We start from the raw sequence: 25762 nt of genomic DNA, 5'->3' as shown, positions 1-25762 counted from the left end.
AGTTTAGCAACCGTCTGTCTAGGACAAGGTGGTGGAGTTCTTGGATGAGAAATTAACGCCTCAAGCATGTTATCACCTCGATAATCAATTGGGCTAGGAAGAAATGTTTTATTCATCTATAGTTAACCATGCAGCACCTCATAGAAAGTGTTGCTGTATTTCTTTGCTGCAGAGTTAAAGCCACACCTGTTTGGCACATAGCTGATTTGCTATGGGACTGCTGGTAGTTCCTTCCGCCTCAGATGCTACTCCCCTGTGAGTTCTCCTGGCGGCTGTTCCCTCGTTTTGATACTTTTTGATGATCGGCCCAAATTATCTTTCCTCAGACTCCCTCTGCTCACTGTCTCGAAACAGAGTGGAGCAGGCAACACCAAATGATTCCTTTGAATGCATAGCCAGACAGTGTCTTTAAAGTATTTTGTGTGCCTACAAATTCATTGAGGGTTTGAACACAGCAAAGGAGCCCAATACCTCTGTGCACATTGCACCACTCTGACAACAACCAATCATGTCACACCAATGTTGGTGTAATTGAGCACCATTGATGGCTTTTACAAGTCATTATTGACATACAGATTTCAGATTTTTGTAAATTGTATCTCGAATGGAAGGCCTCGTGACTATAATTTGGAATACCTGGTACATCGCAATAGGCACTCTCCCTTTGGCTCATTCATTCAATGCCTTCTCCCCTATATTCTCTCTGACTGAGGTGTTTTTGGGTGATCGACGTTAAGCTCATTTGGTTGGCTGGCATCCAACAACCAAAGTTTTCCTGGCGACTTAAGAAAGGGACGCAATGATGTCAAATGGCTGACACACACACACACACACACACACACAATTGTCTGGAAGGTTAAATTTAGAAGCCGACTGATAAAGGATAGTAATCTTATTTGGAGTAAGCCGAAAGCTTCCGCCAGACCTCCAACAGAGCTATTGGATCATTACCCTGTTGGTTAACTCTGCAAGCTCTAAGGTGAAAATCCTTCCTAATGCTGTGACATACAATGTGAATGCACACTGAGTATACCAAACATTAGGAACACTTTCCAAATATTAAGTTGCAAGTACAGCCTTCCCTGTAGCTCAGTTGGTAGAGCATGGTGTTTGCAACGCCAGGTTGTGGGTTCGATTCCTACGGGGGGGAAGGGGAAAAAAAATGTATGAAATGAAAATGAAATGTATGCATTCACTACTGTAAGTCGCTCTGGATAAGAGCGTCTGCTAAATGACTAAAATGTAAATGTAACATTTCTTTATTCTCTGGTCTACCTCGGAGGCCTAATCCCAAAGTCCTCCAACCCCTAAGCGTCTGTGGCCTAAAGAACTAGAGGCAAGCTGCTATTGTGATTAACAACTGTTATGCCACTTTACCGTGATCGATATCCATTTTCCCTGTATTAGCATTTTTGCAATCTGAATGGGTAGTTGCTGACTTGGGAGTCTTAATTGCTTGCAGAACAAAAACACAGATTTAAGTATTTTGTTTCGCACCCGAAATCATTCGTTTTTGTATTTTGACAAAGGGCTCCCTCTGAAGCACAGTTATACCTACTCATTTTTCATCCAGTCTGGCATAGCTAGCTAACCTGGGAGGGAGAGCAAGAGGAAAGGAAGTGGAGGTGGTGATAGAGGGGGAAAAGTGAGAAGAGGAGGAATGAAGGACAATGGGGAAGGGTTCAGTTCCAGGGCAGGCTTACTTGCATTGATACAGAAAAAATTGGCTGAAATTTTGGATTAACTCTTATCTTGTTGCACCAAGTTTTTCAACCTAGTTTTAAACTAATCATCGTTACATTTAATCCTTCTTCTAAACTAAGTTTTAATTTGGACTTTAAAACAAGATCTAATGTAATATTGTTGTGCCATTGTTTTAAAATAAATGTTAAACTTAGTTTAAGGATTAAATCACAACTACCACAGGATGAGGTTAAGTTAATCAAATGTCAGTATGTGCTTTATTTTCAGTGTGATACATTTTTTTAATCATGTTTGTATAACTCAACTAGCAGGCTCGCTCTTTGACTGTGGCAGGTAGCCTAGCGGTTATGAGCATTGGGCCAGTAGCCGAGTCGACTAGATGAAAAATCTGTCTGTGCCCTTGAGCAAGGCACTTAACACAAATTGCTTCTAAGTCGCTCTGGATAAGAACGTCAGCTAAATGACTAAAGTGTCAAATGTAAATGTAAAATATGTAGTTAATCATCAGCCCGACGTGTGAACTCACTTTGCTTGCTAGCTAACAAACTAACAATGACCAGTGCTGGTTTGTTTCTGTAGAAATAGAATTTGAACATATTGCTATGGTAAATCCATTATGACACGTTTCACTAGACATAGGGTACGTTTGTAAATTCACTCTGGCTATCTGGTATTTTATTAGGATCTCCATTAGCTGTTGCAAAAGCAGCAGCTAGTCTTCCTGGGGTCCACACAAAACATGAAACAGAATGACATCATACAGAACATCATTAGACAAGGACAGAACTACATACATTTTTAAAAAGGCACACGTAGCCTACATATCAATGCATACACACAAACTATCTATGTCAAATAGGGGAGAGGCATTGCTTTCTGTTTTTAAAAAAAACAGGTTTGCTGTTTATTTGAGCAATGTGAGATAAGGAAGTTAAGGAATAAGGACATTCCATGCAATAAGGGCTCTATATAATACTGTACGTTTTCTTGAATTTGTTCTGGATTTGGGGATTATGAAAAGACCCCTGGTGGCATGTCTGGTGGGATAAGTGTGTGTCAGAGCTGTGTGTAAGTTGGCTGTGCAAACAATTTGGGATTTTCAAAACATTGTTTCTTATGAAAAGAAGTGATGCAGTCAGTCTCTCCTCAACTCTTGGCCAAGAGAGACTGGCATGCATAGTATTTATATCAGCCCCCTGATTACAATTAGGAGCAAAACGTGCCGCTCTGTTCTGGGCCAGCTGCAGCTTAACTAGGTCTTTCCTTGCAGCACTGGACCACACGACTGGACAATAATCAAGATTAGACAAAACTAGAGCCTGCAGAACTTGCTTTTTGGAGTGTGGCGTCAAAAAAGCAGAGCATCTCTTTATTACAGCTAGACCTCTCCCCATCTTTGCAACCATTGAATCTATATGTTTTGACCATGACAGCTTACAATCTAAGGTAACGCCAAGTAATTTAGTCTCCTCAACTTGTTCAACAGCCACACCATTCATTACCAGATTCAGCTGAGGTCCAGCACATAAGGAATGATTTGTACCAAATACATTGCTCTTAGTTTTAATGTCCAGGACCAGTTTATTACTGGCTACCCATTCCAAAACACACTGCAACTCTTTAAGGGTTTCAGTGACTTCATTAGCTGTGTTTGCTGATGCGTGTATGGTTGCATCTTAATCAGTATACATGGACACATGCTTTGTTTAATGCCAGTGGCAAGTAATTGGTAAAAATATTAAAGAGTAGAGGGCCTAGAGATCTGCCCTGCGGTAGCAGAGCACTCTCATCTGAGTGTGCCAGAGCGCAGAATAACTGATGAATTGACACTCTCAACACTCGTTGAATATAGCCGGTGTCAGTAAACATGGGCAAAAAGCATAATTAAATTGTTGCCAGCAGCACAGTCACCAATGCTCTGGATAACATGAAAACAGCCTAACCAGCTCTGCTAGGGTGAGTAAAATGGTCAGTGAGGTGTTCTCTCATTTGTGTCGAAGTAGCAAGCAAGCTAGCCAGTTAGCTTGAGTGCCGTTGTGTGGTCAGAACGCTCGGATCAACCCTACTCCTCGGCCAGAGCGAAACACTCTGAATTTATGATTGCCCGGAGCGTGCTCTGGCACTACAGATTGAATTTATAAATGCACCCATAGTTTAGTGTTTTACTAATCTAGTCTTTAAAAAAATAAATGGTGCAAAACATCTGCTTAATTATATAAACCTAGTTTCAAACTCTAGATTAGGTCTAATCTAAGATTAATTTAAACCATGAGTGAGCTATGTGTTTGGAACCTCGAATCACAATAAAATCAGTGTCGAAATTGCTATATGCGCGTGTGTGTGTGTGTGTGTGTGTGTGTGTGAGAATCACAATACATATCGGCACCTAAGTGTCGTGATATCGTAAGGTCCCTGGCAATTCCCAGCCTTATCTGACCCTAGATTACTTTTTATTACTTTTTAAAAATAAATATCTTTAACAACATGCAACTTTGATGAAAAAGAACTGGTTTAGTTCTCCAGGCTTGAAGGTCCACTCATAGATACCGTTGCATTCAGCAGTGTTTGTGCTTTTCAGCTAGTGCTAGCTGCTCCCTCAGTCTCCCATGTATTTATTTTCCACAGGAGTTAGCCTACCGCTTCTCTCTCATTATCTGCTCACTGAGTGATTTTAACCATCTGTGACACGGAATCGGTGCCTTCTCATTAGGTCCTAGCCTACAGCTGGGATCCAATACTCTACATCCACCAATGCACGGGCGGCAGTCAACCTCTTTACCCTTGACCATTGCAGACTGAGTGCTTCTCTGCTTGCCCACTAATCTCTTCCATTGTTTTTTTTCTGCAGTTGTTTGAGATGTTAAACCTTACAGCGTCTTGTCCTACTCAGTTCTGACCCTGCACCAATGTCAAGCCTTGTGGCCATTGAAATGAGGGTTAATGAAAGGTGAAACAAATTGATGATTGAAACTGTCAGGTGCATTGGAAGCCAACTTGGGGCGCACACTTCCAATCCCTGATTTCTCTGTCGACTTAAGGAAAGGTCTAAAACAGTAGCGTGGTCCTTGCCAGGTGGCTGTGCTTGCTTGTCTGTTTGGCAGCAGCGCTTGCCAGTGGCTTTGCGACTTTGGGATGCTGTGCATCGTTGCCAGCTCTGTGCTTAATGTATCAGAGACAAAGTTCCCGGAGTGTCGTAGAGTGCCCTGGCTCTGCCCTCGTCCTGGCTCTGCCCTCGTCCTGGCTCTGCCCTCGTCCTGGCTCTGCCCTCGTCCTGGCTCTGCCCTCGTCCTGGCTCTGCCCTCGTCCTGGCTCTGCCCTCGTCCTGGCTCTGCCCTCGTCCTGGCTCTGCCCTCGTCCTGGCTCTGCCCTCGTCCTGGCTCTGCCCCTCGTCCTGGCTCTGCCCTCGTCCTGGCTCTGCCCTCGTCCTGGCTCTGCCCTCGTCCTGGCTCTGCCCTCGTCCTGGCTCTGCCCTCGTCCTGGCTCTGCCCTCGTCCTGGTCTTGGCTCTGCCCTCGTCCTGGCTCTGCCCTCGTCCTGGCTCTGTCCTGGTCTTGGCTCTGTCCTCGTCCTGGTCTTGGCTCTGCCCTCGTCCTGGTCTTGGCTCTGTCCTGGTCTTGGCTCTGCCCTGGTCCTGGTCTTGGCTCTGCCCTGGTCCTGGTCTTGGCTCTGCCCTCGTCCTCGTCTTGGCTCTGCCCTGGTCTTGGCTCTGCCCTCGTCCTCGTCTTGGCTCTGCCCTCGTCCCCGTCTTGGCTCTGCCCTCGTCCCCGTCTTGGCTCTACCCTGGCTTCTGCCCTCGTCCCGGCCTTGGGTCTGCCTTCATCCCGGCCCTGCCTAATGTGGTCCTCCCAGGTTATGTAACGGTGTGCCCTCTTTGTATCGATAGTCGCCCTGGCTATTTTTAGCAAGGTCCGCTCCCATCCCTACCGTTCAATACTATCTCCTATTGAGCAAAGTACATACACCGACACACTAGTATAGAGTTTCCTACCGTGATAGACGGATGGATTCCCTGTAATCCATGGCGATAACATGCGCCATACAAAATGAATAGCTAGTAAACCATGAATGGTGTTATTCTTCTTCATCAGCTGATGAAGTGATGTGACTCTGTGCGTAACACTTTAACAGTCGGACGGAAATACTCCAAGACGCTCCTTCAGTCATTGAAGTATGTACTGTATAAATGTACATACTGTGATTAATTATTCAGGGACCACATAAGCACTCACACACTTCTGTGGAATCATACTTTTAAAAATAGTACACTTAAACACTCTCCTAAGTGTTCTAAATACAACATGCACCCTTCATACTTTTGCCAGCAGGCCCCAAACTTTATTCCTCCTGATGTGTGTACTGTACGACAGTAGTGTGTCCAACTCCACTGAACTCTGTCATCATGGTGGAGTTATGCAACTGCTCCAGAGAGAGCTAGCATGCCAAACATTATTGAACTCATGGTCTGATTTCTGAAAGCAGTAATACACTGAAAGATGGACCGGGTCAGTTGCCAGGGTCACTCTATTAGATGGGACAGAAACTGGTTGTCACTGCAATGAATCTCTATAACCTACTCGGTGTGCCCTTGTTGACTTCACTCAGATACAGTAGATCTGTGCCAAGCCTCATGGCTAAAAGACATATATGTATTATGTTTGAAATGACATTTAACTTAGATTGACTATCAAAGGGAATTACTTCTCAGCCCTTGAACTTCAACCTCACCATTTCCGCAGTATCTGAAGGTTTTTTGTTTCTGATTGGGGGGGGAAACAACTGATGTACTTCGCCTTTATTTGATCACCATTTAACAAACTTTTCTTGTTCTCTTTGTCTGCTCCCCTCCTTTACCTTCTGTCTCCCTCTCTTCTCTCTGTTTGCCCTCCTTTACTCTCTTCATTTCCTGTCTCCTTCCCACTCTCTCCGCTCTCCACCCCTTCCTCCATCTAGCTGTGGAGGTGAAGACAACTCTCCCCTCGGGGATGCAGAGCCCTGTGGGCGGCAGTGAGCAGGGTGTTGGCGGTGGCGGCGGTCCCGTGGACCTGAGGACAGATCCCAGGCTGGGACCCCTGGGCGGAGGAGGTGGAGGGGTGGACCCAGCCATGAGGGAGCAGCAACTGCAGCATGAACTGCTCCTCCTCAAGCAGCAGCAGGAGCTTCAGAAACAACTTCTCTTCGCTGAGTTCCAGAAGCAGCATGAGGTGCTGACACGCCAGCATGAGGTTCAGCTGCAGGAGCACCTGAAGGTAATGGGGATACGCTTTGGGAAGGCTGGTGGGTGGGGGGCAAGAGGTGGGGTTAGAAACGTCTTTAGCCACACGCCACTGGACCGATCAGTTAGTTTCAGGCAGTCAGTTTGAGCTTCATTTGACATCCCCTCTCTCTGGGTTTCGTTCCCCCTGGCGTCCCTGCAGCAGCAGCAGGAGATCCTGGCGGCCAAACGGCAGCAGGAGTTGGAGCAGAAGAGGAAGCTGGAGCAGCAGAGGCATGAGGAGCTGGAGAAACAGAGGCTGGAGCAGCAGCTCCTCATGCTACGCAACAAAGAGAAGGGCAAAGAGAGTGAGTAGTACACATAGAGAACACACACTCACACACTGAGCAGTATATATCTGGTGTATGTATGAAGAGAAGCTTTCAGGAAGTAAACACTGATATATACGGTAGCTATGTCTTATCAGACACTTTTACTTAGTGATACAGTGCTGCTGTTATTGCTCTAGTTTAGATCCTCATACTCCCTTGCTGTTGGTCTTTGTTAGAGTTATAATAGCTTTGTGTTGTGATGGTTTGTTCCGGAAGGTGCCATTGCCAGTACAGAGGTGAAGCTGAAGCTCCAGGAGTTCCTCCTGAGCAAAAAAGAGCCTGGCCCACCTGGCGGACTAAACCATTCCTTCCCCCAGAAATGCTGGTGAGCCAAACCATCGACATCTAATTTGAGTTCTGAGGCTGGCTAATGTTAGCTGGCAGACTGGTCAAGAGCCATGGAAGTTAATGGTTAATGAATATGGAGGAAGGACTATAGCTTACCTAGGACTCTTAGAGCTCCTAAACTGATGCATTGACGTGGAGTGGACTGTTAAAAAAGACTTGGAACTCCAGAGAGTGGTATGACTTGTTTACCTTCCTCAGTGGGTGTCATGCCAAATGGTTAAGGAGGTTTTAATCAAGTCAGAAAATGTCTTGTCTACATCACAAGTAGTATCAACTGATTCTGGTATCTTACCTGTTGTTATGGCTTCATCAGGGGGGCCCACCACACCTCTCTGGGCCCCAACTCCCCTCCTCAGAGTAACACTCCGGGAACGCCGCCCTCCTACAAACTACCCCCGCTACTGGGGTCCTACGAGGGCAGGGACGATTTCCCTCTCCGGAAGACTGGTGAGTGGATTCACTGTGCGTGTGTGTGGTTGCAGGTCTGCATTACTTTGAGGCACCTACCCATGTCTGACAGTAGGTGTGTATGTGTGTACATTTTAGTGTTTCTCCTTTGCTGGTATGAGTCAGAATGAGTCATCACAGCAGTGTTGGTGAAGACTGGTGGGCAATAGCTACACACTCACTCACGTAAATATTTAAGCCCACCCACAGACAAGCCGATGGAGTGGGGTGGTTCACTAAATGGAGATCGGAGACTTTCCAATTAACGTGTTTTAGTCCAGCAGTAAGCTTAATCTGGGTCTGAGAAGCTGACCCCTGACACATGCTTAAATATATGCTTGCTGTGTCTATATCCTGAAGGATCCCATGGATCTAGATGTAATTGTATTGCGTGTTGTTTGGTATTGTTTCCATAGACTTGTTAGCTCGTGCTTACTGGGAATTATGACTGAAAGGTATAACTCTGAGTGTGTGCATTCTCCTTACTTCAGTCTCTCTGATCGTCCTCAAACATTTTGATTTCTAATCAAATGAAAGCCATACTAAAGCCCATGATGTTATCAGGGCTGAAGGTTTTGGCTGGTGGAGTGTGAGTGTATGACGTCAAGGCGTCCAGTGGAAAGCACCGCTATTGGAGGCTAATTAAATTAAACCTGGGGCTTTTGCTTAATTGCCCCTATTCCTATTTTTTCCCATCCCTCCTTATTGGTTTATTTGGATCCCCATTAGCTTTTGCCAAAGCAGCAGGTATTCTTCCTGGGGTCCAATCCCTCTTTTTATTTACTTCCATTAGTCTCATTTGGTCTGTCGTTCATTGCATCAACAATGGGCTGAAAAAGCAGTTGTGTGAAGGAGGGGTTAGTTGCAAATGGATGTCTATTTCAGTCTTAGTGTCCCCAGTCAATAAGATGTATAAATAGCCCCATTTGGAGCCGTCCATAGTACTTTTGGATAGACTCTGCATTGAGCTGTTGCTCGGTTACGGTTTCTGTTGTATGTCTTTTTCATTTAAACTCACCTCTCTCTCGTGCGCTCTCTCCGACAGCCTCTGAGCCCAATCTGAAGGTGCGTTCGCGGTTAAAACAGAAGGTAGCTGAGAGGCGGAGCAGTCCTCTGCTCAGGAGGAAGGACGGGACAGTGATAAGCACCTTCAAAAAGAGAGCCATCGAGATCTCTGGTGAGAGCGCACACACACACCATGCATTTACACTCTCATCCATTATGCATTTACATACTCGCATACAAATACATTGTACACTCCAACTGGAATTCCACACCCTGTGCCATTTCATAGTTGTAAACCGACCCCAGTGAGAAGCATCCGGTTGGGTGAACCATAAACCATCTAAAATCACACCCTACTTAACATAAGACGGTCATTTCAACTCTGGCCTGATGGTAAAAGTAGACATCTGGAGGGGGCGCGGCACTACACCTCAAGCTCATTTCCCAGAAGGACCTAGTTACATAACCCACTTAGCCAGGTTGGCTATATACACATGCCACAGTGCCTTTCCAGACCTAGTACTGGAGCTAGCTACCATATGCTAGGTTTAAGGGTTTGCCCTATTAGCTCATTTCCATGTCACGGGAAAATAGTATGTAAACATGGGAGATCGTATAAATGCTGGTTGTTTTCGAGACCACAACAGAAGCTATGCTTATAGAGGCTTTTGATTTAACTCGCCCGTTTGATCTGCTAATGAAAGCAGAAGCTTTTCTGGGACTAAATATAGGGACTTATTTGAAGGCAAAAAAAATAGCAGGGACTATAGGGTAGGGTGTGGATTAATACGTAAGGCTTGAATAGGACAAAAGGATGGGTTAGGGGGGGTTAGCTGGCAGTGGAGCAGGGAAAAAGGGAACCGGGGTTTTGGGAACGTTCGGATTGGGACTTAGAAGGTTGGCCTCTTGAAAGAGTCAAAAACGTCTGGAAGTCCTTTTTCCTAGTTCTCTGATTCCATGTATAGGTCACCAATGATGGTCTATTCTGTTTCTACCTTTCTGTATACTCATAGAAAACAGCCTGATAAAACCTAGACATTTCTCTTCACACATTTGTACAGTTTGATGCAAGATTGGAGAAAGGCCGTACCACACAAGGGTTTTGGCGGTGGTGTCTGTCTGCTTGGGATGCTGGGTTGGTTCTGTCTCTGAGTGGCCTGTTCCATTGTCATTGCAGTGTCCTCCATGTGCAGCAGTGCCCCTGGCTCCGGGCCCAGCTCGCCCAACAGCTCCAACAGCGCCATCGCAGAGAACGGCTCCAGCGGCTCTGTCCCCAACATCCATGCAGAGGTAAGAGAGGGGAGGGCTGTGGGAGGATGCTAGGGGGGCCTCACCTCTGAAAAATGTAATTCTACCTTCTATGGAACTTTATAACCCCTGAAATGTGTGTTGCTGTTTGTGTTGATGCATTTTTATAACACACCATGCAAAATCCATGACCTACTGCTTGGACAAAAGGTTGTGGTACCAGGGACCAACAGATAGCATGCTTAATAAAATGTCTCATCACATTTGTATAAGAAGTGTTGATAGACAGACGCAAATGGAACCCATTCTGATTGGGAAAGGGGGATACCTAGTCAGTTCAACTGAAATGTGTCTTCTGCATTTAATCCAACCCCTCTGAATCAGAGAGGTGCGGGGGGCTGCCATAATCGACATCCACGTTGTCAGTGCCCGGGGAACACTGGGTTAACTGCCTTGCTCAGGTGCAGAACGACAGATAAAAACCTTGTCAGCTCGGGGATTCAATCTTTCGGTTACTGGCTGAACTCTCTAACCACTAGGCTACCTGGTGACTTGGTTTAGTTTTTATCAACCCTGCTGTTCTAGATCAAATGCAATGGGGACTTATGAGGAGTGTTACATGACTAGGTCGACTGTGTTCTTTAGGGCTAATAGTAGCTTATTCTTTATGCTTGGCTGTATTGTAAACTATGGCGAGAGGATAGCGGCTGACTGCAGTGAATAAGGCCTGAAAATAAGCTTTGGTAGACTGGGGGGGGGGTTGGTCTGATGCACACTGAGCATCAAGTGGCCCCAGGAACATCTTAACCTTGGGAGAGAAAGCGAGAGCGATGACGAGGGGATGTAGGAGGGAGAGAGCTAGCCATAGCGTTCTGAATGACTGCTATCCTCCATTTTGATAATAAAACCTGATCCATTGTTCATTTTGTAAGACAAGATAAATATAGGCCTAGCTGCCTTAGCTATTTCATTGCAGAACATACTGTCAGTTCACTGATCAGAACTACCAGTTCTTGTCCCTGGGACTTGAGTTTTTCCTGGTAGTCAGGCTACTTCCAGAATAGCTGTAGCTGGAACACTATAGCCCTCAGGTACTCTGTCTTACGCCCATATCTACCTCTTTAAATATCTGTTTTAGAAGACCTGTGTTTTAATTAATGGATAAATGTGTTTTTGTATTTGGTAGAACAGGATTGATGATTTGAATTCAAATGAGCATTTGTCCTCTCATTTAGACAGCTCTCTCAACACTCAATTTACAGCCATCTTCCCCCTGCCATTTTATAACACCCCAAAATACTTCCTCTCTCTTCTCTCCAAAAGTAGGGCAACAAAAATAAAAAGCATTAGTCAATCTCCGAGACCATTTATTTTCCCTCCCCTCCCTCCCTGAAAATACTTGATTACTGCCATTCTCTCGAAGCGGAGAAACAGTCGACCGCTGATGACATAAGTGCCTTGTTAGCCTGCTGTGTGCAACTTTCCAAAATAGCCACCCCCATCAAGAACGTTATTGCGTCATCGCCGCCCCAGAAGATCCGGACCGATAAATGGTCAGACGCACACAAAAAGGAGAGCGTGACATTGTTTTAACAACAAATAGGGCAGTTTGCCATGGATCAACACCTTGTTTGGGATGCATGGTGACTTTTTTCCCTTATTTTCCCTGTTTCCAATCGTGATTCTGTTGAGTCAGTCTTCCCCTAATAACGTCATTATCAGTGAGAACCTGTGAAGAAGGCTGACACTCGCTGGGGGGAGCTGAAAAAGACAAGGGCCCTTGTTGAGAAAAAGTCAAGGCAGGGAGAAATATGGCTGTGTCCAAATACCCATATTGCGTTCTAAACGCTATGCTTTTTGGGTATGTGAAATTTCAAAAATGTATTATGCTTTAAATTCTAGGATGTAATACTAATTTCGGCTTTTCGTCGAGTAGAAATCGCTGCACACTATTGAGGAAGAGTATCGTCTTTTTGCGTTCACGTGTGTTTGACAACAGCTGATAATCAGAATATGGCCTACAAAGATGAACTGGCAGGGAACATGCGCGATTGCACATTAGATGATGCCTTCTCATAATGGATGATTAGTATGTTGATATTCGTTGCTTATGGCATTCGTTTTTACTAAAGCGTACATTCTAAATTGTATGTAGTACTATTAGTAAACAGGATGTATTTTTAGTAAGTAGTAGGCAAGACAGATTTCGGACACAGCCTACAGTATGTGGGGTTTCTGTACAGTGTTAGCCAGGTGAAGTCTAAATGGCAAGTTACAAAAGCTCCTGAAATGGTACTAGCTAGCACACCTGCACAAACATTAAATAACAGCCGTTTGTTCAAAGGGAACTGGAAGCCTCGGCGGCCTCTGGAGAGAAATATGTTGTGCGAGCTGAAAGAATGAGTCACACTATGGTTAGAGCTCCTGTCCTATCTGTTTATACTGCAGAGGGTCAGATAGAACACAAGATGGATTCCTTTCTTCCTCTCTCTAGTTGTTGCTAGGGTAGATTAAATATACATGCACTGATGGGATGTTTTAGTGAGCTGGAAGACTTCACTCTGTCTCTCTCCCTCTCTGGAAAACACCACCGCTGGTTGTCTCCCTTGCTCCTCTTCTGTTCGCTCTCTCGCCCTTTCCCTCTCACACGCTCTCTCTCACTCAATCACTTTTTCCTCCCTCTTTTCTGTGCAGCAGCTGCGGTCCCTCCACCAGACCCTTAACGCCGATGGGACAGTCAGTCCGCTGAGCCTCTACACATCCCCCTCGCTGCCCAACATCTCCCTGGGCCTGCCAGCCAACTCGCACCTCACCGTGAGTACTAGACTGAAATTCTGAACACCACAAACTCGGGAAAGGCATGAGTACTCGAACGGATGTAAAAACTCCATCTTTAACCAGAGATCAAAATGTTGTCTTGAAGACAACATTAATTTGCTTTGACTCTAGAGTTCAATTTGTATATGTGCATTTGCGAGGCACAACAAAAAGAAAACCAAGCCAAGCATCACATCGTTCTTCTCCATAAATTCCCTTTCCCTTCCGTGTCTCACTCGCTCAATTGTGTTTCGACCGCTCCCTCTACACATGTGCTGAGTGCACACACAAGCTCCCATTAGGCCTACAGAAACAAATGCCTATTAAAAACCTATCTAACTGATGGGATACACAAGCTTCATTCCTTGCCAAATGACGACAGTTTTATCACATTCTTAATGGACTGCTTGGCTGAAGTAGGGAAATATGTTCCAACAACGAGCACTGCAGTTTTGGAAAGATTGTGTCCTGTCTATTTTCCACTTATGCTACTTTGTGAACTACTAGTGCCATTTAGAATTGGTTAGCCTAGGCTATAGCCCCCCTAAACATTTATCAGAATCATTAAGCCTAGGCTATAGCCCCCCTAAACAGTTATCAGAATCATTAGGCCTAGGCTATAGCCCCCCTAAACATTTATCAGAATCATTAAGCCCAGGCTATAGCCCCCCTAAACATTTCAGAATCATTAAGCCTAGGCTATAGCCCCCCTAAACATTTATCAGAATCATTAAGCCTAGGCAATAGTCCCCCTAAACATTTATCAGAACCATTAGGCCTACTCACCAAACAGATGTCATGGCTGTAATTCATCCCCATGCAGTGTTCAATGTGGAATTGTTAATCCGTTTGGAAAATTCCAAAGAACAGGCTGATTTAACAAAATTGAATGTCTGTATATCGAAAAGAAGTCAGATTTTGGTTTGTAACCCTGAAAATATTTCACCTCACCAAATTGAGCCCCATTTCAAATTATCACTCTGTGAGAATAACTGTTCCAGACGTGAGATGCGTATCACTTTTTTTATTTGGAAAAATATTCTTGTTTAGTTATTTTACATGTGTGGTTTTTTTTTTACAATAAAATAGGTCTCTTGATTTGTGATAAGGGTTTGGGAAATAAGAGCATTTTGCCTGCTAAATTAACAAAACAATGCTTTGCCATTGCACAGACACAGGCTTCTACAAGCAAGCGCCACTGCTGAGGTTGCTGCCTTTTTGAAGATTGTGTTCCACGATATAATATAACCATTTGATATTACGGTTTCAATAAATCAACTTTAAAAAGCACCTTTTTTTTTTATTGTCTGAAGAAAAGAAAAATACACACACAGTTGAAGTGGGAAGTTTACATACACCTTAGCCAAATACATTTAAACTCAGTTTCACAATTCCTGACATTTAATCCTAGTAAAAATTCCCTGTTTTAGGTCAGTTAGGATCACCACTTTATTTTAAGAATGTGAAATGTCAGAATAATAGTAGAGAATGATTTAATTCGGCTTTTATTTCTTTCATCACATTCCCAGTGGGTCAGAAGTTTACATGCCCAAAATTAGTATTTGGTAGCATTGCCTTTAAATTGTTTAACTTGGGTCAAATGTTTCGGGTAGCCTTCCACAAGCTTCCCACAATAAGTTGGGTGTATTTTGGCCCATTCCTCCTGACAGAGCTGGTGTAACTGAGTCAGGTTTGTAGGCCTCCTTGCTCGCACACGCTTTTTCAATTCTGCCCACAAATTTTCTATAGGATTGAGGTCAGGGCTTTGTGATGGCCACTCCAATACCTTGACTTTGTTGTCCTTAAGCCATTTTGCCACAACGTTGGAAGTATGCTTGAGGTCATTGTCCATTTGGGACCAAGCTTTAACTTCCTGACTGATGTCTTGAGATATTGCTTCAATATATCCACAATTTTCCTTCCTCATGATGCCATCTATTTTGTGAAGTGCACCAGTCCCTCCTGCAGGAAAGCAACCCCCACAACATGATGCTGCCACCCCCGTGCTTCACGGTTGGGATGGTGTTCTTCGGCATGCAAGCCCCCCCCCCCTTTCCTCCAAACGTAACGATGATCATTATGGCCAAACGGTTCTATTTTTGTTTCATCAGACCAGAGGACATTTCTCCAAAAAGTACGATCTTTGTCCCCATGTGCAGTTGCAAACCGTAGTCTGGCTTTTTTATGGCGGTTTTGGAGCAGTGGCTTCTTTCTTGCTGAGCGGCCTTTCAGGTTATGTCGATATAGGACTCGTTTTACTGTGGATATAAATACTTTTGTACCGTTTCCTCCAGCATCTTCACAAGGTCCTTTGCTGTTGTTCTGGGATTGATTTGCACTTTTCGTACCAAAGTACGTTCATCTCTAGGAGACAGAGCGCGTCTCCTTCCTGAGCGGTATGACGGCTGCGTGGTCCCATGGTGTTTACACTTGCGTACTATTGTTTGTACAGATGAACGTGGTACCTTCAGGCGTTTGGAAATTGCTCCCAAGGATGAATCAGACTTGTGGAGGTCTAGAATTTTTTTTTATGAGGTCTTGGCTGATTTTCTTTTGATTTTCCCATGATGTCAAGCAAAGAGGCACTGAGTTTGAAGGTAGGTCTTGAAATACATCCACAGGTACACCTCCAATTTACTCAAATGATGTCAAATAGCCTATCAGAAGCTTCTAAAGCCATGGCATTATTTTCTGTAATTTTCCAAGCTGTTTAAAGGCACAGTCAACTTAGTGGATGTAAACTTCTGACCCACTGGAATTGTGATAGTGAAATAATCTCTGTAAACAATTGCTAGAAAAATTACTTGTCATGCACAAAGTAGATGTCCTAACCAACTTGCCGAAACTATAGTTTGTTCTCAAGAAATGTGTGGAGTGGTTGAAAAACAAGTTTTAATGACTTCAACTGTATGTTTGTATGTGTGAGGCAATTAGGATTTGTTATCTGTAATGGTTATAATAAATTAGCCATAGCTGCTGTTAGGTTCTAATTAAACAGAGTAAATAAACTCACGGACAACTATGATGAGCTCAAACCAAGTTTATTCACCCAACGAGTCAGACAGCTGAACAGACACACCACACCCCCCCAATTTAGGTGAGGTCTCCTCCTTCCCTCTAAACATGACATATTTATTGCTAGGCAGGAAGTTAAGTGATGTGGGTAATAAACTGTTCCTTCTCCCTGACCTCTGCCCCCATTCCTCACTAATCCACAGCTCTCCACCCTTACCAGTGACCACAACCACGTGATTGCCTTTCCTTAACTCAGTACATTCCAAGCCCCTAGCTCATATCCAACCTTAATTGACTACACCATATACATTCCTCCTACAGATGACCATTAACTTCTGCTGTAACAACCAGACTGTGGCCCTTCTCCTTTCCATGGGATACTTGATGATTAACAATATTTCAAGTTTAGAAGTCAGAACCCGTCACTGTTGGTATAAAGATAAATGTGCACATTTTTTCCCAGCCTTGTGTTCTAAAAATAGCTTCTTAAATGTTTTTTTCAAGTACTCGTAAAAAAACTGCCTGAACCTGTTCCATCCCACTGAGTTGAGGTCAAATAGAAATCAGCACACACTCCCCTGAACCAGAGTTGTCCTCTGATGTAGACATTCTGACTTAGTTAACCCCCCTTCCATCCTCAGGCCAATCAGAAGCTGTTGCAGGAGGCGGAGAGGCAGGCCATCCAGACCATGCGTCAGGGCGGGGCTCTGACGGGCAAGTTTGTCAGCACCTCGTCCCTGCCGGCATCATGCCTGCCACCTGGGATGCAACACGACTTAGACTCCACCCAGGCCCCCAACAGCCACAGCAGTCACTCCTCCCTACTGCAACACGTCCTCCTGCTGGAGCAGGCCCGCCAGCAGAGTGCCCTCCTCTCAGGTCCATCTACCAACATATATTTATACTCTTATCCCTGCCAGCAGAGCGTCCTACTTGCAGGTAAATATAGATAAATACATACTGCCTCGTCTGAAACACATCTCTCTGACTCTTCCTCCCTCCAGTCCCCATGTACGGTCAGTCGCCGTTGGTGACGGGGGAGCGGGTGTCCAACAGTATGCGCACGGTGAACAAGCTACCACGCCACCGGCCCCTGAGCCGCACACAGTCTGCACCCCTCCCCCAGAGCCCCCAGGCCCTGCAGCAGCTCGTCATGCAGCAGCAGCACCAGCAATTCCTGGAGAAGCAGAAGCAGTACCAGCTCAACAAGGTAGGGGGCACCACAAGAAACACTACAGTATTAGAGGTTATGATTGTGTTTGCCGGTAAAAAAGTATTGTATGCTATTTGCCTGGACTGGACTGGGGGGTGTAGTATACTGTACATGTGGCAGGAAGAGTTAGACACTGCTATCTGTCAACCACACCAGATTCTGTCAAAAGGGGTGGAGCTTCCTCGCCAACCGCCCACCCACCCCGAGGAGACGGAGGAGGAGCTCACAGAGACACAGGAGATGCAGGAGGAGTGGGCGGGGTCTGAGCGTCTGGGGGAGGGGCGTCCTCAGGAGCAGAGGCTCCAGAAGGAAGAGTCAGGGGAGACGTCGCCCCCTTCAGAACGCCTGCTGACCCCCCTGAAGGGCGAGAGCACAGAGAGCGACCTGGAGGAAGAGGATGATGAAGACGAGGCAATCGAGCTGAGGGAGTGTGATGAGGAGGGCGTACCTTACGGCCAAGTAAATGCAGATTATTTATTTTTTTACATTTTGTATTTAATTTTACTTTGATAGAGAAACTAAATGTATTGCCTTGCAAGTTTAACACTAATTAAGATGACTTTCTGTAAGAAAATCAGAGAGCCAATAAGAGGTGCAAATTGTTTATTTATAAACCATGAGTTTTATTGTCTTACCCTGTACCCTTAATTCTGCTGAAATCAAATCAAAGTTTATTGGTGTTATAGCGGGTGCAGCGAAATGCTTGTTACTTGCTCCTAACAGTGTAGTAAAAATATTCAGACCCCATTCGTTGCTGAACTTTCCAAATCTGTTCCAGTGACGTCTGTCTGTGATTACTAGCCTAGTGACTTAATTCGTCATTGTACCTCTTATAATGGGCCATTTATAACTTGAAACTGTCTAGAATGACCAATCGCTCCAGGGAGGGGTGTAGATTGCAGAAATGACCTACCAAAAGATCAGTAGCAAAGGCTATGCAGTTGAAAAGGGAGCAACGTCATCATTAGCGATGTGGCTACATAGATTGGCGTTCACACCCAGTTCGAGTGGTGGGTTGAATTTTGCGGGGGCCTGGTGATTTAGAAAAGGGTATCCCCTCTCGGAGGGCAGAGTGGCTGCGCTGTGCGAGGCATCATCATAGCTCCCTACAGAAGAACGAGAGCCTTAATTCCCACCCACCTGTGAGTCATCCATTGCACTTAGCAGGAAATAAAGGAACAAGCTCTCGAGAATGAATCGCCTGCAGTTCTTTCACAAATTACCAAGAGGATAAGCGGCTCCAGTTAAAAGTTGTTAAACAAAAGTTGCAAAAGGGCAAGTGGCCTATTTTAAAAAATATATGTGTTAATTACTACAGGTAACCAAGATGGATTGAATTTGGGTTTAGCTGTCATTGGCCGAGCTACTCTACTCAGTAGTTGATGACATGCATTTGGATACTCATCAGCGCCTCATACTCTTTTGAGGACCTAAACATTATAATATACAGTAAACGGCCACAGTTGGCTATGTTGCTGTTGGTTATCATATTTGGCTCTAAATTATGGTCATTGACAGCAATTAATACGTAAGGTTGAAAAGAGGGGGAAAGAATGGACATGTTTTGTGGTCACGTTCCTCTAAGAAATGCTGTTTGTGCGTTGGAGGGAGGAAGATCCAATGCAGCGAGGGAGATTATAAAATAAACCTCTCTCCTACTCCCACACACCATTGAGAAAAAATATCAGAGGAGAGAAAAGCATCAGAATTCAGTCTGCGTCTTCTCCCCCTCAACGTGCGCTCACACACCCTCCCTCCCCTGCCCTTGCTGCTTTTTTCTCATTTCAGTGAATGGACTCATCTGTGACTCATCTCTCCTTGGTGAATCATTCCCCTCTCCCTCCCACCCTCACCCTTCTCTCCCCCCCCTCTCTTCACCATACCAGCCCTTTTTTTCCCCCTGCACTTTACACCAATTCACCACCCACCAGGGAGCTAGGCTGCTGCAGTACTATTTCTGTTGTGACGGGCTAGGGGGATAGAGGAGTTTTTAGGGTATGGGGGGCATAGGGAGGGAGGGAGCAGGGGTGTATGCAGTCATTCTGTAGCGACGACATCCTTAAAAACCTATTTTGGCATTCGAGTCAGGGACACGGAAGGGCCCCCCCCCCCCTCCCCGCACACACACCGCCTCCCCGCACACACACCGCCTCCCCGCACACACACCGCCTCCCCGCGGAACTTTTTTTTTTTCCCTCTGACTCTGCTCTACTTGTCTGCTGTGGTGCCTTGAATACAAATGGATCTGAGCCGCCCTGTGCAATGGTAAGAGAAAAGACAGTGAGAGAGACGCATAAGAGAGCCCGCATTGCCTTAGGATCTCTCGTTTAAAAAGGTGTTAGCAAGGTGTGGGCCTCCTGGACCTGTGTGTGTGCGTCCGCGAGCGTAAACTCGGCTCCCATCCTCAAGGTCTTGAAACAAACCGTCCGCAGTTAAAAAAAAGATGCATAAGAACCGTAAACCTTGTCATTTGATTTCTGTTAGGAGCGTCTGTCGCATTAGTTTTTTCCTAGAGCTCACACAGCTCCTGTCTGGATGTGTAGTGCTTCTCCCATTGACAGAAAGCAGAGCCCCGTTAGCTCAGCCACTGTTTACAGCTCGGGAATTGTCAGAGTAGTCTTTTGGCTGTTGGGAAGGCTCGGTCCTTGTCCTGCCCTGCCTTTTGAGGCTCGTATGGGGATACGTGTTTGCCTTTGGGTTTCTACCCAGGGCCCATATTTAGTCTATAACAGGCTTAATTTAGCTCCACCTCCCTCCCATTTTCCCCTCGTTCCATTGGCCTGAGGTGGCAGATTCAGGTTGCAGCTATTGTGAAATGTCACTTCTCTCTCAAGGTTGCAGTATTTCTATCTGATGTAAACACTGAAAGCCACAGAGCTGATTTTATTTACTAAGTCCATTCCCTCACACTGAAGTCCAGGCAGTGTCTCATGATGAAAGACATTATTCAAAGCTTTAGTTGGTATTCAAAATGTCTGTTATTTTGTCCCCGATTTTCCAACCAGCATCACCTGCAACAGCTCAATGTGTTCCAGGCGTCCCTGTCCATTTCGGGCATGCCCCACAGACCTCTGGGAAGGGCCCAGTCCTCCCCTGCCACTGCCAGCATCAAGGGGGCTCCCATGGGTGAGGTCCCCATCAAGCACCTCTTCACTACAGGTACGCTTCTTTGGTTTTTGGAACAGATGACATTCAAAGTGAGATGATCAGGATCCATTGAACAATATGAAAGAAACTGCCTCAACTTAGTTATCGATCTGAATCTCTGTTTTTTTTTTGTCATAGTGGTAGATGGTAGAGCTTTAGCAATGAATCCCCATTAAACTCTAACGAAAGCCATTGGCCTTAGAAAAGACACTTACAGAAAACAAACACTCCCCTAGCCAGTCCATGGTCAATTGGCCCTGCAGAATAGGATGTGTTGACTAAGTCAGTGGTTCCCAAACTGTGGGGCGTGGCGAGGGGTCGACAGGTACTCAGTCCGGCTTTCAACTTACTCTTGAAATTTGTAATAGTAGAATGCACAAGGCGCAATTTCTAAATTGGGTAGTGCATCATCAGTTTTCCTCTTGTCATGTCAGTCATTGTATACCTTAGAGCTATTTCTAACTTGTCAGAAATGTCCAGATACAGTAGCCCATGTCGGCTAACGTTTTTTTATTTCGTATTTTTAGCCCATAGATATTATTGTACTTTTTTAGTCACTTAAATATCACGAATACTCATTAGACATGGCAAAATGTATAGAATTGCCCAAAAAATTGCTTTAAAACTGAAATTGTCTTTGCAACCAATAGCAAAATGTGTAGAATTGCAGGAAATAAGCTTTAAATAGACATGGTTGCGTGCATGCTCTGACCTGCTGGGTAATGGGGTTATGAACGGTGTGGTCACCATTTGTTCTGAGAGAAGTTGGTCTTCTTCCTACCCTGCCTTGAAAAGCTACATTTTCTCCTTCTTTCCATCTTTTTCTTTCCCTTATCTTTCTCTCTCTCCGTCTCACTCACGCCATTCCTTTCTTTCCATTCTCTTGCTCTCTCGCTCTCTCGCTCTCTCTCCCTCTCTCTCTCTGCCTCTCCTATCATCTCCTTCTCAGGGTTGGTGTACGACACCTTTATGCTGAAGCACCAGTGTATGTGTGGGAACACGCACATCCACCCAGAGCACGCCGGCCGCATCCAGAGTGTGTGGTCCCGGCTGCAGGAGACTGGGCTGCTGGGCCGCTGTGAGGTGAGGGCTCTCTGCACACTACAGCTAGAATGGCGACCAGCTCCGTTCCATATTTCCAAAGAGAATTTCTTCTCAGTAACTTAAACAAGAGTGGCAGCTATATGTGGAGATGAAAATGAGCTTTATCCATTATTAGTTCAAGCTCATTTTAAAAGTCACTTCCCAATTAGCAATACAACATAACCCTGAATGAAATTGATGTATTGTGTTTTCCTTTACCGTGTACAGAGGATTCGGGGGAGGAAGGCCACGTTGGACGAGATCCAGACTGTGCATTCAGAATACCACACCCTGCTGTACGGCACCAGTCCCCTCAACAGACAGAAACTAGACAGCAAGAAGCTCTTAGGTGCCTAACCTCATCTCTTCATGTTTTTACTCCTCAGATATATTTGTGTGTGTGTGTGTGTGTGTGTGTTTCCCTAGTCATTTTGCTCGAATGGTGGAAACAATATTTGCCACAAGCATCCTTGAAAGTAGTGACTGCCCCTCTCCCCTCCATCCACCCACACACTCACACGCATTCAGGTGGATTGTTCGAAGGCTTAGCTCCCCTGACAGGCGCAGGGGGGTATTTTTAGACCTGCTGGTCGAGGGGAAAGGGCCCCAGACGCCCGTCCACCCCCGCCTGGGTGACTCATAGCTAGGCTGGGACTCATAGCTAGGCTGGGTCTCATAGAAGAGGAGGAGGGGGGGGTGTGTGACTGGATCAGCTGCAAAACAGCACTGCAGCGACTGAGCCGTTGACTACACACACACACACTTCAAAGTGAGTTCACTCTGTGTGGTGCTGAGCAGAACAGGACTTGCAGACATCGATAGTAAAAAAAACAATTATACAGTGCATTCGGAAAGTATTCAGACCCCTTGACTTATTCCACATTATGCTATGTTACAGCCTTATTCTAAAATGGATTTTAAAAGCTTTTCCTCATCAATCTACACACAATATTCCATAATGACATTTTTGCAAATGTATAAAAAAAAAGATACGTAAACAGGGTAAGTATTCAGACCCTTTGCTATGAGACTCAATTGAGGTCAGGTGCATCCTGTTTCCATTGATCATCCTTGAGATGTTTCTACAACTTGATTGAATTTACCACAGGTGGACTCCAATTGATTGGACATGATTTGGAAAGGCACACACCTGTCTATATAAGGTCCCATATTTGACAGTGCATGTCAGCAAAAACCAAGCCATGAGGTTGAAGGAATTGTCTGTGGAGCTCCAAGAGAGGATTGTGTCGAGGCACAGATCTGGGGAAGGGTACCAAAAAATGTCCCAGAAAACAGTGGCCTGCATCATTCTTAAATGGAAGAAGTTTGGAACCACCAAGACTCTTTCTAGAGCAGGCCGCCCGGCCAAACTGAGCAATCGGCGGAGAAGAGCCTTGGTCAGGGAGGTGACCAAGAACCTGATGGTCACTCTGACAGAGCTCCAGAGTGCTGCATCTCTGTGGAGATGGGCGAAACTTCCAGAAGGACGACCATCTCTGCAGCACTCCACATGTCCAATCAGCACTCCACCAATCAGGCCTTTATGGTGGAGAGGCCAGACTGAAGCCACTCCTCAGTAAAAGGCACATGATGAAGGATGAATGGAGCGAAGTACAGAGAGATCCTTGATGAAAACCTGCTCAGGATCTCAGACTGGGGTGATGGTTCACCTTCCAACAGGACAACGACTCTAAGCACACAGCCAAGATAACGCAGGAGTGGCTTCGGGACAAGTCTCAATGTCCTTGAGTGGCCCAGCCAGAGCCCGGACTTGAACCCAATCGAACATCTTTGGAGAGACCTGAAAATAGCTGTGCAGCGACGCTCCCCATCCAACTGACAGCTTGTGGGGATCTGCAGAGAAGAATGGGAGAAACTCCCCAAGTACAGGTGTGCCAAAGGTGCTTCAACTAAGTACTAAGTAAAGGGTTTGAATACTTATGTAAACGTGATATTTCAGGGGTTTTTTAAATACATTTTCAAAAATAAAAAATAAATGTTTTTGCTGTCATTATGGGGTATAGTGTGTAGCTTGATAAAGAGGGGGAAAAAAAACATTTAATCAATTTTAGAATAAGGCTTTAACAAAATGTTGAAAAAGTCGAGGGGTCTGAATACTTTCCGAATGCACTGTATCCCGAGCATCTTGGGAAAAGAACTCCCTGCTAGGAAGGCTAAAAGGTGTGTCATAAAATGTGGAAATATGGCTAAATGGTGTTTAACTTGTTTAAACCACAACCTAACCTTTGCTCCCTGATTGGCTCCTTAAGGTCCAATCAGTCAGAAGATGTATGCTGTGTTGCCCTGTGGAGGCATTGGGGTGAGTGTTCCATCTATCCATCCATCCATTTATAATGGAGTTACAGTTATATTTTATTTAGAGGTAGAGATTCGATAATAATACAGTATCAGAAAATGTCATGCAGTTTAATTGTAGGATATTCATTCAACATAAGCAGCACAAAGCTGAGCATTACATCACCTACAGCAGTGTCATCATGTTATCAGTGTTAAAAGAACAGTAGCAGGGTGGGGATGAGTGTGTTCTCTATTGCCCTCTGCAGGTGGACAGTGACACTGTGTGGAACGAGATGCACTCCTCTGGCGCTGTCCGAATGGCTGTTGGCTGCGTCATCGAGCTGGCTTTCAAAGTGGCCGCCGGGGAACTGAAGGTAACATTACCTGCCTCTCTCCGTTCCACTACTGTTTGATTTGAAAGTTGTCAGGGGCAACCTTTCACCTTAATTTAAAATGAACAATATGTAATAATCATGTAATATACCCTGTGGGTTTGTTCATGGGTGGACACCAGTAGTACCCTGATCAATAAGCACTTCATCACTTGATTTTGTTGATGGATAGGCCTACTCAACATTTTATCACAAACTGTTTCTCTCTCTCTCCATTTCAGAACGGTTTTGCCGTGGTGCGTCCACCAGGCCATCACGCTGAGGAATCCACTGCCATGTGAGTACACCCAGGGAATCATGGGTAGGGCAGGGGAGTGGCTAGGGGGCTTCAAGTGAGTTGGTTTCAGTTCCATAGAGACATGGCGTGTGCTATGGTTGATACAATAATTGGTACAAGCGTCCCTTTTGAGTAGCTACTGGGCAGTGGCCTTAAACAATCTCCCTGTTTTCTGCTGATAAAAGAAAAATGGACTTATTTTGTGTGTCTTTTGTCTGCAGGGGCTTCTGCTTCTTCAACTCAGTGGCCATCACAGCCAAGCTGCTACAGCAGAAACTAGGAGTGAGCAAGATCCTCATCGTGGACTGGGTTAGTTTGTCGCATGTTAGCGAGGCCCTGTATGTGCTAGTGTTGTCATGATACCAAAACATATACCATACGTTATGTGATCAATGCTGGTCATGTATTATTATTCACATATCCATTCTGTCCAGGATATTCACCATGGTAACGGGACACAGCAGGCTTTTTACAACGACCCCAACGTACTTTACATTTCCATGCATCGCTACGACGATGGAAACTTCTTCCCCGGCAGTGGGGCTCCTGAAGAGGTGGGGGTTGGACCTGGTGTTGGCTTCAACACAAACATCGCTTGGACAGGGGGCGTAGAACCGCCCATGGGTGACGTGGAGTACCTGACTGCCTTCAGGTGAAGAGTCTGTTGGTCATTAGCTGAATGAGGAGCAACATTGGCACTGATCTTTCATTCATATGAACAGGCTCTGCTTATTTAGCAATTTGCACGCTGCTTAGTTCTTGCAGATGGTCTGGAAACGTATGAAATTAAAATGTCGTTCTCCATCTTGTCTGTTATACAGGACGGTGGTGATGCCTATAGCCAACGAGTTCTCCCCTGACGTGGTCCTAGTGTCTGCTGGGTTTGATGCCGTGGAGGGCCACCAGTCCCCTCTGGGAGGATACAACGTCACTGCTAAATGTAAGTTGAACATTACTCCGTTTTACGTGTCAGTTTTTCTGCCAAGCCTTTTCCATAGTGTGTGCTTTTATAAGAGGGTCCTCCAGCTAATTGTATATACACTACTACCCCCTGCTGGAAGAATAGTACTTAACCACTAGAAGAAAAGCCAGAGATTCCATAGGAATATTGAAGTACCTCAATTATTTCCTATCATGGGGCCTTTACTTCATAAACCTGCACAAAACTAAATTTTCCGTCTAGACC

General features: G+C 45.3%; 1 protein-coding gene across 9 annotated transcripts in view; it reads left to right on the top strand.

Moving 5' to 3' along the window:
• Positions 1-25762, top strand: part of LOC106607176 (histone deacetylase 5) — a 79701-nt gene that overhangs the window by 50779 nt on the left and 3160 nt on the right. For 4 of the 9 annotated variants that reach the window (XR_001329164.2, XM_014203848.2, XM_014203850.2 and 1 more), the window contains 19 exons: positions 6654-6949; positions 7106-7262; positions 7503-7611; positions 7948-8081; positions 9127-9258; positions 10264-10376; positions 13029-13148; positions 16808-17045; positions 17171-17376; positions 17536-17838; positions 20385-20538; positions 21476-21609; positions 21838-21958; positions 23880-23929; positions 24174-24281; positions 24521-24576; positions 24798-24885; positions 25011-25228; positions 25398-25516. Coding sequence is in view for 8 of the 9 variants with exons in the window: in XM_014203842.2 (XP_014059317.1) it covers positions 6654-6949; positions 7106-7262; positions 7503-7611; positions 7948-8081; positions 9127-9258; positions 10264-10376; positions 13029-13148; positions 16808-17045; positions 17171-17376; positions 17536-17838; positions 20385-20538; positions 21476-21609; positions 21838-21958; positions 23880-23929; positions 24174-24281; positions 24521-24576; positions 24798-24885; positions 25011-25228; positions 25398-25516 (2856 nt within the window). In the remaining variant the exon portion in view is untranslated. The remainder of the gene's footprint in view (positions 1-6653; positions 6950-7105; positions 7263-7502; positions 7612-7947; positions 8082-9126; positions 9259-10263; positions 10377-13028; positions 13149-16807; positions 17046-17170; positions 17377-17535; positions 17839-20384; positions 20539-21475; positions 21610-21837; positions 21959-23879; positions 23930-24173; positions 24282-24520; positions 24577-24797; positions 24886-25010; positions 25229-25397; positions 25517-25762) is intronic. The other 5 variants (XM_014203846.2, XM_014203843.2, XM_014203845.2 and 2 more) reach the window with 5 other exon arrangements.

The sequence above is a fragment of the Salmo salar genome, chromosome ssa06 (assembly GCF_905237065.1).
Source record: "Salmo salar chromosome ssa06, Ssal_v3.1, whole genome shotgun sequence".
NCBI lineage: Eukaryota > Metazoa > Chordata > Actinopteri > Salmoniformes > Salmonidae > Salmo > Salmo salar.
The sequence above is the reverse complement of the archived record's forward strand: the minus strand, read 5'-3'. Positions and strand labels throughout refer to the sequence as shown.